Here is a 17,733-nt window from a genome sequence, read left to right on the forward strand (position 1 = left end):
GGAGGCTGAGGCAGGAGAATTGCTTGAACCCAGGAGGCGGAGGTTGCAGTCAGCGAGATCACGCCACTACACTCCAGACTGGCAACAGGGCGAGACTCCTCAAAAAAACAAACAAACAAAAGAAAAGGAAAAGGAAGGGTTTTCTTCTCTATTTCTAATGCAGGTTACGTTAGGTAATGTTTTTTAATAGGTGAAGTTTGGCCACAGACTAATTACCCTCCTCAAGAGACTCAAAACCTTTTGCTGCTTTAAGGTCCCCACCCGTGGTATCCAACAAAATGCTAACAGCTCTGCACTGGGAGTCAGAGGTCTTATGGCTCTGCCATCTCATTGTTGTCTAATAGTATTTTCTGCAACAACGAAAACGTCTTACATCTCTGCATTGTTCCATACAGTAACCACTAGCTGCATGTGGCTGTTGAGCACTTCAAATGTGGCTAATAGCATGGGGAACTGGGTTTCAATTTCTGTTTAATTTTAATTAGTTTAAATAGCCACATGTGACTATTGGCTATGTATTGGGCAAGCACTGTCACAATATGTGACATTGGTGATAGCTTTACCCATTTATGGCTTTATTTTACTGATTTAAAAACTAGGACTAGACTAGATGACATATAACCTCCTTCTAACTCTAAGCATTTAGTTTCTGTCCTGTATTTAAAAATTACTTATTCTGTAACTCCCACTCAAATTTCAGCCTCGATTTCTTTACTACAGATGATCTTAACTGGCTATAAAGAAAAAAATAACCCTGTTGAACTAATGAATTTTAACTACTGTAGTCTCTTCACTTTTCTAGAATTGTTTAATAATTCTAAGAAAGTTGCACCATTGTGCAGTTTCAAAGTGGTTACCTTTTTAAAAAACTGATAATAACTAGTGCTTTTTAGAACAATAAAAAATTTAGACCTCCTGAAAGTTTTGTTTGAAATTTAGGTATATTTAAGTAAAATTTTCCTAGAAATTCTGCCTTTCACAAGCAGTAAGTGTTAACAGTTTGATGTATATCCTTACAGATAGTTTTGTCTGTGCATACCTAGACTGCATTGTGTGTGTACATGCCATGTGTGTGTATATATATTTTTCAAATGGGAATGTAATTATAACTTCTACTTTTTAACCTCCTTTTTTCTCATAACATGATATTGTAGTTATTATTTCCCTGAGAGTTCTTTTAAGTTCACATCCTCATTTTTAATGACTGCATAGTATATCATTGAATAGATATATCATAATTTATTTAAACAAAGCCCACTGATGGACATTTAGATTATCTCTTTTGCCATTAAATACAATGCAGTGAATTGTTTCAAAAATCTCTCTTTACTCATCTGTTAATTAATTTCTTAGGCTGAATTCTTAGAAATAGAATTGGTAAATTCCTGGAAATGGATCAGAGTATGCAGATTTAAAAGTCTAATATATTTTGCCAAATTGCTCTCTAGGAAAGGAGTATCAGTTATAATTTCACCAATAGTTTATACCTGTCCATTGCTGTATTTTACTGTTAGCACTGAGTATTATCAGTTTTGAAAATTTCGACCAAAACGAGAACCAGTAATGTGTCTTTTAATGTGAATTATTTGAATCAGATCCATAGTACTGGCAATACTTAGAACTTCACTTATATGTTAACTTGTACTTCAAAAAATGTAAAATGGTAAGTACTATAATTTCCTTTATATATAACATGGTTGAAAAATCCCTGTGACTAACAAACATTATTTATATAATAGAATATACAAGCTGATCTTTTTCCAAATCTTGGGCTTATGTGAAAAAATTGTATTTCTTTAAATCTGAAAATTCAGGTTATATATGTGTATATGTATGTGTGTGTGTGTATATATATATATTTGTGTATATATATGTGTGTGTGTATATATATATTTGTGTATATATGTGTGTGTTTATATGTATAACTTCAGCAAATTTTCCATACTTGATTGCATAAAAATTTTCATTTGACAGGCCCAGCAGGGCCAGTTGAGGGGAGGGAAATTTTTTTTCAATTATGGTTTGTTCTTCATGTCATTCCAAATAGATAATTCCTACATGGACAAAGATGAGCATGGTTCGTCCTCTGAAAGTGAAGATGAAGCACTGGGTAAATATCATGAGGCCTTATCCAGAACACATAATTCCAGACTACCACTGGCAGATTCTAGACAAAAGAACTATGCTTGGGAAACAAGGCAGAAATACAGTCCTCTATCCGCAGAGTATGATGGATACAGTAGTGAAGCATCAATAGATGAAGGTAAGATGGGCTGTTTTATTTTTTTACATGACACACTATAGTATTCGATTACTTGTGCCTGAAATTCTAGGAATCTGTGGTTGCAGAATAAAGAAGAGAGCTCCACACAGTAGAGTCACATTTCTGGAAATGTAATTTATTCAAATTCATATCTTTGGGCTCAGGCCAAAAATCAAAACCAATACCAAAACACCCCAAAGCAAAAACCAAATAATTTACGTGATGTGATAATTGTAGCTCTCATTTCACAGTGAACATATGCTTAGCAAGCATGATATGGAAGATGTGAATCTACTGTTCTCTCGGATGGAATCAGTTCTCTGTACCTGTTATAGGAACTGATAGAGTTTAAGTCTCTCACGGTGTTGAATATGATTCCAGTGTGTAAATGTATGCTGTTTCATTCAATATGGCTCCTAAACACCAGCCAAATGTTACACATGGCACACAGCGGAAGAAATGGTAATCTGTTTTGTGCAGAAGGGAAAACTGTCTGAGATGAATTTATTGAGAGCTGGTACTATATTATACCATGCTTTAAAGGCAATATAAGGGATTTTCAAGGATTTCAGTAATTTGAAGAATTATTTGTCTCTAATTGATTTTGTGTTATGTGCTGAAATTGACTTTAAAACTGAACCTGTATAGAAGATGTCAGTCCATTTATACATGTTTTTACATCTTTCTGTGACATAAATAAGACAGGTTTTGCCATTAATTAAAGCATATTTATTTCCACATTTAAATAAATTATTCACTTGCTTAATAGACTGTATGGGTGCTCATCATGATTATTATCTTTATACCCGGATACGAGGGAAAGAATAACATATTCTAGATATCATTTTTATCAGTATACATAAACACAAGCTATCTTTGATTTTGTAGCTGTGACTTAATGTTTTAGGGCTTATTACTATTGATGACTTTAAATCTTATCCCAACATGTACAATTGTCAAAGGGGGTAAATCGTCTATTACTGTATTTGGCTTCATGCCAACTAAAGATTAGTGCACCTCAATTCTTATGTCTGTTAGTACACAGATATAATAATAAATTAATCAAATACTGAATGATTACTATATGGTCATTATGAGATTCAAGGAAAAAAATAAAAAATATTTGACACGTACTCTACCTTCAAAAATACAGTGTAGTACTAGGGAAAAGAAGACATGTGCTTACTAAGTTAATTAAATAATGCAAAGCAGTAAAACCAGTCCCCAAGTTATGTACACCTCTGGTACAAGAATAGTAGAGCAGGAAGAGAATGTGTTTTGAGATCTGGTCCTTATTAACATTCTGGCTATATCTCTTAACATGCTAGCTGTGAGACCTTTGGCAATATAGTTCATTGTTTTTAGATTTCTTTCATTGCCTGTAAAATATGAATAATACTGAACTGGTAGGGTTGCCATGAAAATTAAATGATAGATGTGGTACAGTTTTCAGCATAGTGTCTGATAGCTCCTAGGTAAGTGGTAAGTAAATGTAGCTAATTATAATGGTAGTGAAAACAGTGATGGTCATGAGCAAGCCCTGAGTGTGCATTCCTTTTTTGCAGGTGTACATTTAGGATTTATTTTCTATTCATTTCTCTTCCCTCTCACCCCAACACCCCTCTGCTGTCTTGAGCACGTCTCGGTAGTTCTGTTAGTCTAGCCTGACTTTATAGACTATGGAAAGAGCAGTGAGGAGAGAGATACAACCTAGGTGCTTTTACTGTTCTTGCCCTAACCTCTGCGAGTGGTCCAAGTGTCCCAGAATCACTTTCTCATTTTAGTTTACCCATATATTTAGGAGCTATCCTGTACTTTTTTACACATTTCTACCCTAAATTATTTGATGAAACACTTAATTTTAGGCATTCTGAGATTAGATTTATTTATTTTGTAAACATGAAAAGCTTTTGTGAATACTTTTTAGCAGTCATACACTGCTAGATACTGTGGATATGAAGATCATAAGCTTGTTTCTCTCAAAAAGCCTACTGACGGCTGGGCACGGTAGCTCACGCCTGTAATCCCAGCACTTTGGGAGGCCGAGGTGGGCGGATCATGAGGTCAGGAAATCGAGACCATCCTGGCTAACATGGTGAAACCCCGTCTCTACTAAAAAAATAGAAAAAAATCAGCTTAGTAAAAAAAATCATTTTTTACTAAACAAAAATCAGCTGGGTGTGGTGGTCGGTGGCTGTAGTCCCAGCTACTCAGGAGGCTGAGGCAGGAGAATGGCGTGAACCCAGGAGGTGGAGCTTGCAGTGAGCCGAAATTGCATCAGTGCACCCCAGCCTGGGCAACAGAACAAGACCCTATCTCAAAAAAAAAAAAAAAAAAAAAAGCCTACTGACTGGAGGAGGAAAATCAGTGAGTGTATATGTAATATAATATGATGAGAGGTCTGTTAGTCACATGAACAAAGTGCAGTGGAAATATAGAGGAGGGAAAAAAAAGAAAAACTGTTTTGAGATGGAGTCTCACCCTGTTGCCCAGGCTGGAGTGCAGTGGCATAATCTTGGCTCACTGTAACCTCTGCCTCCGGGGTTCAAGAGATTCTGCTTCCTCAGCCTCCTGAGTAGCTGGGATTACAGGTGCGTGCCACCATGCCCAGCTAATTTTTGTACTTTTAGTGGACTTGGGGCTTCACCATATTGGCCTGGCTGGTCTCGAACTCCTGACCTTCTGATCTGCCCACCTCGGCTTCCCAAAGTGCTGGGATTACAGGTATGAGCCACCGCACCCAGCTGACAAAACTTTAAAAAGTAAAAATAAAAAAGATACACAGAGTAGGAGGTGATTTCGATTTTGGGAGATAGGAATCTCAGGAAGTCTAATGGGGTCTAGGTGGGCTGGACTTGAGTGAGAATTATTTCAACAAGCATGGAATAGGGCTTTCATGCAATCATGAATTCAAAAGAAAGTGTATTTCAGTGCCTCTAACTTGGGATCTCTGTTCAAAGAAGGGGAATGCCTTGCTCAGTAGTTTTTAAGCAGGAGAGTGTGATACAATGTAGAGAATATTTCAGGGATGGAAAAAAATCCACTTGACTCCAGCACAGCTGCATCTATACACATACATCTGAGGCAATAGGAGTTAAAATTGAAAAGAGAGATGAGGTCGAAGGCCTGGAGTGAGAATTTGCTGAAGAGTTTTTTTACTAAGGAACCATAATCAGGGTTGTGCTTTAGAAAGATTAATTTAGCAGCAAGCAGACTGTCAGAAAAGATACTGGTTAAGGAAATCTATGGGGTAGTATATGTGGAAAATGATAGAAGTCTGAATTACAGTAGTGGCAATAGAAATAAAGTAAGATAGGAGAGAGATTATTGAGGTAGAATTTACTGGATTTAGGATCTGAACGTGTTCGGAACATTTGGAAAAAGAAAGGAAGCATCAGAGATGACTGATTTCCATCATGTATGGTGAGGAGAATGATGATGTCATTAATATAAATATAAAAAATCCAGAGAGGGACCTGTGTTTGGTTGGAAGGGGGCAGTGGATAAGAGATATAGTAAGTGATTTTACATAGTGATAAGAGGATATTTAAGCAGTTGGAAATGGCTATCAAGCTTGTAATCATGAATGCGTTTGAGGGAGAAGTTTTCAAATCATATATGCTTAGAGAATAGAAACTATGGGCATGAATTAAATTGATGAAGGAGAATGCGTGGAGAGAAAAGATCAGAGAATCATTTCCTTTGACAGGAGAATTAGGGGTGTCATGAAAAGACACAAAGAAACAGTAAAAGAGATAAAGAGGAGATTCAGGAAAATGTTATATTTTATCAGCCGTGGAAGAAAAGTTTTAGAAGAAGGAAGGCAGCGTGGTTGGGGAGGGTGATAATTCAGATAAACCCATTTGTCCAGTAGAAGTTGATCAATCATTTTCAATTAGAGTTTTAGGAGAGTAATAAGGAAGTCAGATTGAATGTTAAGGAGAGGATAAGTGGTAAGGAAGTATACATTTGCTGCCTAGGCTTTCTTACCATCTATTCTCTCCTTTTCAACTCTGAGAGTCAGAGAGGTGGTTGAGGGGTTTTGTTTGTAACCCAACTGTTCACTTTCTTTCTCTCACCCACTGGTACTCCCCTCTGTTATATGTTTGGGAAGGAAGGGGGTTTGCGTCTCCACCTGGTGGTTGCCCCTTGGCAAAGCTGCTTCTGCAGAAACTGCTACTTTGTAGCTGATCACCCACCTAAGAGAACTGCTGGGTACAGTTCTCTTGGTAGGACTTCATTCATTTTCTTGTGTGAGTATAAAATAAATGACACACAAGTAAAGAGATGAATAGAGTAAGTTACATTTCTTATTGCTCTGATCCTGTAGTCTGCATGTGACCATCACACAAGTTTATAAAGGTTAAACTTGACTAATGTGAGTTAACTAAAGGGAATCACAAGGTAGAAGGAAAAATATTTAAAAATATACATTTTTTTACATGGCATAATATTTACCTCATTAATGCTAATAAGGAAACTTTAGTCTATTTCTCAACAGCCTAAGTAATTCCAGTTGAGAAACTTTGGAACAGCCAATTTTGAAAACAAATCTGCAGGAGTAGAGAAGATTAGAGAGGACCTGAAGAGGTATTAGGAGACACCAGTGCAAGAGAAATTTTACCAGGTAGCGAGGACTGCCATTTATTGAGTTCCTACTATGTGCCTCACTCTGTTTCTGTTATGCTGTCATATTTAATTTTCATTGCCATGTATGGTGGTCGGCAAGATTCTACAGAATTGAAGTGACTTTAAGTTGATTATTATTATTATTTTTTTTTGAGACGGAGTCTCACTCTGTCGCTGGGGCTGGAGTGCAGTGGCCGGATCTCAGCTCACTGCAAGCTCCGCCTCCCGGGTTCACGCCATTCTCCTGCTTCAGCCTCCCGAGTAGCTGGGACTACAGGCGCCCACCACCTCGCCCGGCTAGTTTTTTGTATTCTTTAGTAGAGACAGGGTTTCACAGTGGTAGCCAGGATGGTCTCAATCTCCTGACCTTGTGATTCGCCCGTCTCGGCCTCCCAAAGTGCTGGGATTATAGGCTTGAGCCACTGTGCCCGGCCTAAGTTGATTATTTTTTTAACCCAAAGTTACACAGCAAGATAAAAACTATACTTGTCAAGTTGACAGCAAAATTAATGTTATTTGGCTTTCATTAGGTCATCACTGCTACTTTAATATTTCCCCTAAGTCTATTTCATACAAAATGAACCCCTTCAGTTGGTCCTTTAGAGTAGGTTATATGTTATAAATCTGAAATACACATATTCTAGAAAAAGTAAGAAAATGTAATGGCGTATTTGTTGATCATGTTTTCTCCTCTAGGTGGCCGTATTAATCTTCTGTTTTTTTTTTTTTTTTTTTTTTTTGGAACTACAAAAAGGATGATATCTGTAAGAAATTTTTCTAGAATAAAGAAACATTAAAATAATTTATCAAATCCTTTTGTTCCCAATTTTAATTTATTTTTACTGTGTTGGGCTTAAAATTAAGGGCATTTTCTGATAAACCGCTCTAGTTTTAAAAAGGTCAGTGTCAAAATATGGTTTGTGGATATCTTGTTTAATTGATGAGCTAGACCAACCTCTGAAATTTCATTCACGCTAATTAATACTTTCTATTTTTATATTAGATAGAAGCTTATTAAAGATGATTCTATATGAAGATCAAGTTCAGTGTAAAATTACTAGAATGTCTTTTGTTATTGATAGCTTTTTATTATTAGTTTACCATAGAGATTACATAGATATACTTATATATTATGGAAAGCTGTATTATTAAATTTACATTATTTATTATGGGGGCAAGTTAATATAAAACACCATGGAAAAATAATTTTCATCATCACTTATGTCTTAGGGTATATAGCTTACACACACACATACATATACACAGCCGTACTTGTCATTCTCTTTCTGTTATAGCTATGCCACAAGCTTCATTCTATTAATTTTGATGTTACCTTAAAATTAGGACTACCAAAATGTATTTATTTATTCCTTTTATTTATATTTTACTTTTATAGTAATTTAATATGTAAGAGTAATAGATTGTTTATATTTCCTTTAAGTCCATTTTAACTGTTATATTAAAAAATTGTTTTATTAATTTTCATAATTTCTTTGCAAAGTGGAAAAGTACTAAAAATTCTCTCTGTATTTTCCAGAATTCTTTGATATAAAAATAGTGTAGTGACTTTGAATAGTTAAAGTTAGGTATATTACATTTGACTCTTGAATAACCTAGGAGTTAGAGGCACTGATCTCCCCGTTCAGTCAAAAATTCACATATAACTTTTGATTCACCAAAAACTTAACTACTGATAGCCAACTGTTGACTGGAAGCCTTTATTGATAATATTAACAGTCAATTAATGCATATTTTTAATTTTATCTGTATTATATACTGTATTATTATAGTAAATTAGGCTAGAAAAAAGAAAATGTTATTAAGAAAATTATAAGGGGACTTGGGTACAGTGGCTCATGCCTATAATGTCTCTACAAAAAATTTTAAAAAACTAGCCGAGCCTGGTGGCCCATGCCTGTAACCTTAATTTCTTGGGAGGCCAAGTCGGGAGGACCACTTAAGCCCAGGAGTTTGAGGTTGCAGTGAACTATGATCATGCCACTACACTCCAGCTGAGGCAACAGAGTGACACCCTGTTCCAAAAAAAAAAAAAAATAAGGAAAAGAAAATATATTTACTGTTCATTAAGTGGACATGGATTATCAAAAAGGTCTTCATTCTTATCTTCATGTTGAGTGGGCTGAGGAGGAAGAGGAGGGGTTGATCTTGCTGTCTCAGGTGCCAGAGATGGATGAAAATCTATTTATAACTACACTCAACACAGTTCAAACTCCTGTTGTTCAAGGGTCAACCATACATATTTATTTAGATTTTTGGTACACTTTTTTCTTAATTTCAGATTTTTGTTTATGAACATCTCTCCTCTAAGGAATTCTTTATCATGTGTATATTTTTAAAATATGGCGAATTTGAAGAGGAAATAATCTTGACTTTTATTTTACTGCAACTTTGGTGTTTTGGAGATCTTTTTATGTGATGGGATGAATTCCTCCCAATAGTGTAGAATTTTATTTAATTTTTTACATCTACAGTATTTATTTTTCTCTTTTTATTCCTTATTGTGATAAAGTATATACAGCACAAAACTTATCATTTTAATAATGTTTAAATGTGCAGTTCAATGTCATTAAGTATATTCACATTGTTGTACAACCATCATCACTATTCCATCTCTAGGATTTTTTCATCATCTTAAATGGAAACTCTATACCCATTAAAAAATAAGTCTTCCAACTCCTCCTGCTCCTCCAGGTCTCAGCTTAGATGTCACTTCTCCAGATCTGTTTGAGGGCTCCATCCATACGCTTCCAAAGAATCCTGCTCTTCCCTTGTCAAAGCACCTACTGGATGATAACTCCTCTATTCCCCATTTGACTGTAAGTTCTGTGAGGCCAAGCCCAGGCAATGTGCAGATTTTATCCTCTGTTATCTTTAGTGTGTGGCATAGTGCTGATAGATGCTAAAATACATATACACAAACACATTTTTAGAGTAAATGAATGAGAACACAAATGCCAAATCTACCTCCACTATGCTGCCTGGCTAACCCAACTAGTTAGCCAAGACTCAACCCTTATTGGGAATTCTCCTCCCAGTATTATACCATTTTCATGGTCAATAAAATTTCATCCATTTGAAATAAATGGAGGGAAGCCTACTGTGAATTACTGAGAAACTGTACCATTTTGAAAGAAGTTTTGGTGCTTTCAGGTAAGCCCTAAAAAATATCTTTCCTGTCTGAACAAATACTTTGCAATTTGTTCACTTATTATTTGCCTTCAAATGATGTTAAAATATCTTTAAAGGTGATGAAACCCCTTTCTTAAGTAAATGGAGCAACAATCCTGAAAAAAAAAAAAAATAAGTCTTTTATTCTCTCATCCCAGCCTCGAATAACCAATATTCTACTTGCTGTCTCTATGAATGTGACTACTCTGGGTAGCTCATATAAGTAGAATCATACTGTATTTGTCCTTTTTTTGTCTCGCTTATTTCAGTCAGCATGATGTCATCAAGATTCATCCATGTTGTAGCATGTATCAGAAGTTTATTCCTTTTTTTTCTTCAATTTTGAAATAGTGGTAAAATACACATAACATAAAATTTACCATCTCAACGGTTTTTAAGTGTACAGCTCAATAGTTTTCAATCCAATTGTTGTGCACCATCACCACTATCCATCTCTAGAACTCTTCATCTTGCAAAGCTGAACTCCATACCCGTTAAACAACTTTCCATCCCCCCTTCCCTCAACCTTGGCAGTCACCATTCTACTTTTTGCCTCTGTGGTTTTACTCTAAGTACTTCATATAAATGGAATCATATCCTATTTGTCTTTTTGTGACCAACTTATTTCACTTAGCATAATGTCCTCAGTTTCATCTGTGTTACAGCATGTATCAGAATATTCTTCAGTTTTAAAGCTGAATAATACTCTGTTTTGTGCATGTGCCATATTTTGCTTAACCATTTATCCATTGGTGAACACCTGTATTGCTTCTGTGTTTTAGCTGTTGTGAATAATGCTGCTATGCACTTGGGTGTATAAATATCTCTTTGAAACTCTTCTTTCAGTTCTTTTGAGTATGGACCCAGAAATGAAATTGGTAGGTCTATGGTAATTCTATTTTTAATTTTTTTAGGAACTGCCATACTATTTTCCACAGTGACTATACTATTTTACATTTCCTCCAGTAGCGTACAAGGGTTCCAATTTCTCCACCTCCTAACCAATACTTACACTGTTGTCTGTTTTTTCAAAATAATAGCCATTCTAATAGATATGAGTTGATATCTTACTGTAGTTTTGATTTACATCTCCTTAATTATTAGTGATACTGAACATCTTTTCATGTGCTTATTGGCTGTTTGTATATCTTTTTTTGAGAAATGTCCATATCTTTTGCCCATTTTGGATTCGCGTTGTTTGTTGGTTGGTTGTTGACTTTTAGGAATTCTCCATATATTTTGGATATTAATCTCTTATCAGACACAGTTTGCAAAAATTTTTTCCCATTCTGGACTGGCATTTTTTACTCTGTTGATAGTATCTTTTGATAGACAAAATGTTTTAATTTTCATGAAATCCACTTTGTGTATTTTTTGTTGTTGTCTGTGCCTTTGGTGTCATGTCCAAGAAATCTGCCAAATCCAATGTTGTGAAGCTTTTTCCCTATGTTTTCTTCTAAGAGTTTTGTAGTTTTAAGTTATGGTTATGATGTGATCCATTTTGAGTTAATTTTTTTGTTTGTTTGTTTTGTTTTGTTTTGTTTTTTTGTTTTTTTTGAGGCGGAGTCTCGCTCTGTCGCCCAGGCTGGAGTGCAGTGGCTGGATCTCAGCTCACTGCAAGCTCCGCCTCCCGGGTTTACGCCATTCTCTCGCCTCAGCCTCCTGAGTAGCTGGGACTACAGGCGCCCGCCATCTCGCCCGGCTAATTTTTTGTATATTTTAGTAGAGACGGGGTTTCACCGTGTTCGCCAGGATGGTCTCGATCTCCTGACCTCGTGATCCGCCCGTCTCGGCCTCCCAAAGTGCTGGGATTACAGGCTTGAGCCACCGCGCCCGGCCGAGTTAATTTTTAAATATGATATTAGGCAAGGGTTCAGTTTCATTCCTTTACATTTGGATATCCAGTTTTCCCAGAACATTTGTTGAAAAGGCTCTTCTACATTGCATGGTCTCGGTCCCCTATCAAAAATCATTTGACCGTATATGCAAGGTTTTATTTCAGGACTTTCTGTTTCCTTCCATTGGCCTATATGTTTGTCTTTGGCCAGTACAACAGTGTTTTGATTACTGTAGCTTTATAGTACATTTTGAAATCAAGAAGTTTGAGTCCTCTAGCTATGTTTCTCTTTTTCAGAATTGGGATCTCATTGGATTCCATATGAATTTCAGGATGTTTTTCTATTTCTGCAAGGAACATCATTGGAATTTTATGGAGGTGGCATTAAATCTGTAAATCACTTTGGGTATTATTGACATCTTAATATTAAGTTTTCTAAGCATCAACATAGTGTGTCTTCTCATTTATTTATTTATGTCTTTACTTTCTTTTGGAAATGTTTTAGTTTTCATTGTACAAGCCTTTCACCTCCTTAGTTAAGTTTATTCCTAAGTATTTTATTCTTTTTGATGTAGTCGCAAATGGAATTGTTTTCTCAGAAATTTCCTTTTCAGATTGTTCATTGTTAGTGTATAGAGATGCAGCTGATTTTTTTAATGTTGATTTTGTATCCTGCTGCTTTGCTGGATTTCTTTATTCGTTTTTTTGTTTGTTTTTTTGTTTTTAGTGGAGTCTCGCTCTGTTGCCCAGGCTGGAGTGCAGTGGTGTGATCTTGGCTCACTGCAACCTCTGCTTCCTGAGTTCAAGTGATTTTCCTTCCTCAGGCTCCCGAGTAGCTGGGATTACACCATGCCCATGCCCGGCTAATCTTTGTATTTTTACTAGTGATGGGGTTTCACCATGTTGGCCAGGTTGATGTTTAACTACTGACCTCAAGTGATCCGCCTGCCTCAGCTGCCCAAAGTGCTGGGATTACAGGTGTGAACCACTGCACCCGGTCTGATTTGTTTATTAGTTCTAGCAATTTTTTCTAAGGTGGACTCTTTAGGATTTTCTGCATAGAAGATCATATAATCTGTGAGCAGAGATAATTTTTTTCCTCTTCACTTTGGATGCCTTTTATTTCTTTTTCTTGCCTAATTGCTCTGGCTAGGACTTTCAGTACTATGTTGAGTTGAAGTGGTGAAAGTAGGCATACCTGGCTTTTTCTTGATCTTAGAGGATAAGATTTCAGTCTTTTATCATTGAGTATGATGAAATGAGGAGTGTTTTAGGAAAGTATGTCAACTTTCTCTGTTGTTGGGATTTATGCATGTCTGTGCGTGACTGTTGGACAGGGAGGAGAGTGTGAGAGAAGATCACTTATAAGAACAGTTTCTTGAGAAAGGTTTAGGAACCAGACATGGTGAACTTGACTCAGTAATAAAACTAATTAGTATGGAAATGCAGTGTTTTGTTTGTTTTGTTTTGTTTAGTCAAGACAGGTTCTCAATCATTTGCCCAGGCTGGAGTGCAGTGGCACAATGATGGCTCACTGCAGTGTTGACCTCCTGGGCTCAAGCAGTCTTCCACCTCGGTCTCCTGAGTAACCAGGACTATAGGCGTGCACCACCATGCCTGTCTTTTTTTTTTTTTTGGTAGAGATGGTTTCTCCATGTTGCCCAGGATGGGGCAGTTTTAAATGTAGCTTGCTATCTGTATCTGTTGATAGTATCATATGGTTTTTCTTCTTCAGCTATATGTGATGGATGGATTACATTCACTCGTTTTCAGATGTTGAACCAGCCTGGCATACCTGGAATAAAACTCAGTTGGTTGTGGTTTTTATTCATTATTGGACTTGATTTGCTAATGATTTGTTTGGGATTTTTGAATCTTTCTTCATGGAGATATTGGTCTGTAGTTTTCTTTTCTTGTAATATCTTTGGTATTAGGGTGATGCTGGCCTCATAGGATGAGTTAGGAAATATTCACTCTACTTCTGTCTTCTGAAAGAGAGTGTACAGAATTGGTGTAATTTCTCCCATAAATGCTTGGTAGAATTTACCATTGAATCCAAAATTTCTGCTTTGGAAAGTTATTAATAATTGATTCAGTTTTTAAGTAGGTATATACCTATTCTTTCTTGTGTGAGTTTTGGAATACTGTGTTTCTTCTTGTGTGAGTTTTGGAATACTGTGTGTTTTAAGGAATTGGTTTATTTCACCTAGGTCATCAAATTTGTAGGCACAGATGTTGTTTATAATATTCCTTTGTTATCCTTTAATATCAGTTTGGCCAGTGGTGGTGGAGATTGCTATCTGTTTCTCAGGTTGTTTTCCTGTTACAGCTTTTACCTGATTCATGCCTGAGTTCTGTGAAGTGCAAGGAGGCCATTGTAAGACCTCAAAAACCTGTTTTAATAAATCCTGTAATGCCCACCTATTGTTGTTTAGGGATTTTTTTCTAAAAGAAGGTAACAAGAAGGAGAGAGATTTATTCTTTCCCTCTTTGCTATGGACTACTGTGCACTTTAGCATCTTCAGGACAAATAAGGGACAACTAGCAGAGAATGACTATGCCCAGAAGTAGAACAGGAAAGTAATACCTGGTGGAGCATTTAAATGCCATGGCAGAGTTAAGTTATCTTCCTTTTTTCTCTTCTTCCTATAGTCTTTTTTTTTTTTTTTTTTTGCAGAGAAAGATGTCATTGGAATCAACTGAAGATGCTAGATTAAGAAAGATTAAGTACACTGCCATCATTTACCTCTAACTCAGATATTTTTGTATAGTACCGACATAACAGAATGGTATCAGTGCAGCTGAATTTCAGTAGCATACCAGCTGCTTCTGAAATAATTAAGTAAGCAGTGTTTTCTACCAGTTCTTCCTACTTTTGTCTCTTGTATTACCTTTTTATCACCATCTTTTACCTTTAGGTTGCCCTAAGCACTTCATCAGGTTTGTCTCACACCAAGTATCTCTTCTTCTCAAATCATGTTTTCCTCTCTTACCAGTAGAAAGATTCTTTACCACTAGAAGTTTCCAAGTTATCATTTATTTCCTTTCTAAAAATGGAAGTAAAAAGGGGGAGCAGAGGAAAACCTAGCTTCAGTTAGAGTATTAAACCATGTGAAATCATACTTGTTTGTTTATGATATTAACTCCTCATACCCGCTTCTTTCATTTTTCGTATGAGTGACTCTGATTATAGTACCCAGTAAAAAAACCCCATCATGAGAAGTAGAGTGTAAATATTAATAGTTACAAATAAATACGGTAACAGAAGAATATATCAATTCTGTTGGTTTTTTATTTAAATACTTACTATGAAGACAATAATTAGAAACTGATTAATTTAGCTATACTGTTCTCCTAGTTTACTCTTCCATGTTTTCCATTCTACTAATTGTTTGTAATAGAAGCTTACCTATACATTTGCACTATTTATTTATGTATTATCTAAATTTGTTCATAGTACTCCCCAAATTATTGCATTTTCAATTTTTTTTTTTTTGGCCTTAAAACTGAGTTTTAATATGTGACAGGATCATTCAAATATCTTTTCTTTCCAGTTACTGCTATAGTACAAACTAGAATAAGAATTAGGGGAGACAAAGTAAAAGTCAGTTACAGTAGTGAAAACATACATTGAAATGTTCAGATGATAATGTCAGAAGAACATGTCCCGTCTGTCCTCTCTTGAGGCAGATATTAATCAGGGTTTGAGTTTTGAGAAGCAAAAAGAAAAGAGACCTGACTAAATGCAAACTTTTATTGGACCATAGGGGTAGACCGTGAGAGTTGAGCTAAAGATACAAATATATACATTATCCTTTATGGTAATATGTTTCTCTGGCTTCATTCATGTTAAATAATTACAGAGCCATTTTAAAGAGGTAAATATCAACTGAATATCATTAGTTTTGGGTGAAATAGAATTGAGATTCTATTTATATTAATGCATAATTCTGAAAAATCCTTCATCTAAGCAATCTTAATGTGGAGCTCTCTTTTTGAGATTTCCTACCTTTGAGAAAATAAACTACATTGAAATCTTTGATGTGTGAATCAAAAATTACCTTGAGAATGTAAGAGGTGTTTTGACGCCTTAGAATATCTCTTTCATTTTGCTTGATGTGTTCTCATAAGGGTAAAGATTTTCCTAGAAGATCAGATTATATTTAAGTCTGAGTTGCTGAAATGCCATCCACCAAAAAGTAAGATCATTTAAATGGATTTTGGGTCTTAGTAAGGCAGTTATTTACTATTCAGATAGTTATGAAAAAAGCATTTGGCTTTTTATAATGTAACCAATCTTTTAGTCGTTGTGCCTTGATTTTAGTAGGTAACTGAAAAACATACCATGAGGTTTTGCTCATTGGTAATTTTGAAAATGCTTCTTTAATTAAGTATAAATTTAATAAAGCATAACACTTTATAAGGAAAATATTTACACCCTTAAACATTTTTACTTGTTTCTCAAAGAAAGAATATACCCTTAAATTTTTTTTATAATTTCATAGTGAACAGCTTTTTCAAGATGATGGATTACAATATTTTGGAAGTCTGGAAAATCTGTATTTTTAGTACATTAATAAAAAGTTAGTTCTGCAAATAACAATAGCTACACTTTATTAATGATTATGTGGTAAATAATATTGTAAACATTTTACATAAATTAATTCATTTAATCTTCAAAATAACCATAAGGGACAAGTTTTATTAGTGTCCATATTTTGAAGATGAAGAAACTGAAACACAATGAGGTTAAGGAACTTAGGTCTAAGGTTAATAGCAAGTATATGGCAGGGGCAAAATTTAAATACACTGTGTCTGCCCTCAGAGCTAATGCACCAAACTCCTCTGCTGAAATAACTTAGATAACATAATATGAGAAAATGTTTTTGTATAACTGTTACACCCAAGTAAATCTTTATTGCTGTTTTATTTTTATTGTGTAAGTAATACATGTTCATTATAGAAAAATCAGAAGTTAAAATTTATATATATATATATATATATATTTTTTTTTTTTTTTTTTCTTTTTTTAAGTAGATGTAAGGGGTATAAGTACAGTGTTGTTGCATAGATATATTGCATAGTGGTGAAGCCTGGGCTTTTAGTGTAACCATTACCCAAATAGGGTACACTGTACTCATTAGGTAATTCTCATCCCTCACCCACCCACTTTCCCTCTCACTTTGCTGAATCTTCAGTTTCTATTATTCCACTCTCTATGTTCATGTGTAAATATTACCTAGCTTCCACTTCTAAGTGGGATCATGCAGTATATGACTTTATGCTTCCGAGTTACTTTACTTAAGATAATGACCTCCAGTTCCATCCATGTTGCTGCAAAAGACATGATTTCAATTTTTTATGACTGAGTAGTATTCCATGGTATGTGTAAACCACATTTTCTTTATTCAGTCCTCTGTTGAACACTTAGGTTGATTCCATATTTTGCTACTGTGAATAGTGCTGTGATAAACATGTTAAGTGCAGGTATCTTTTCTGATATAATGATTTCTTTTCCTTTAGGTATATACCCCAGTATTAGGATTGCTGGATCGAATGGTAGATCTACTTTTAATTCTTTCAGAAATCTCCATACCGTTTTCCTTAGAGGCTGTACAAATTTACATTCTCACCAACAGTATATAAGCATACCCTTTTCTCCACGTCCTCGCCAACATGTTATTTTTTGACTTCTTAATAACAGCCATTCTGACTGGTGTCATATGCTTGTTGACCATTTGCAAAATTGTATGCCTTCTTTTGCAAAATGTCTGTTCATTTCCTTTGCCCACTTTTTCATAGGGTTATTTGGGGG

General features: G+C 35.4%; 1 protein-coding gene across 3 annotated transcripts in view; it reads left to right on the forward strand.

Moving 5' to 3' along the window:
- The window catches only part of SYT14 (synaptotagmin 14), a 227,062-nt gene that overhangs the window by 73,069 nt on the left and 136,260 nt on the right, over window positions 1–17,733 (forward strand). For all 3 annotated transcript variants that reach the window (XM_033197016.1, XM_033197018.1, XM_033197017.1), the window contains one exon: window positions 2,048–2,263. In XM_033197016.1, the coding sequence (XP_033052907.1) occupies window positions 2,048–2,263 (216 nt within the window). The remainder of the gene's footprint in view (window positions 1–2,047; window positions 2,264–17,733) is intronic.

Source organism: Trachypithecus francoisi, unplaced genomic scaffold (genome assembly GCF_009764315.1).
Source record: "Trachypithecus francoisi isolate TF-2019V2 unplaced genomic scaffold, Tfra_2.0 Lachesis_group5, whole genome shotgun sequence".
NCBI lineage: Eukaryota > Metazoa > Chordata > Mammalia > Primates > Cercopithecidae > Trachypithecus > Trachypithecus francoisi.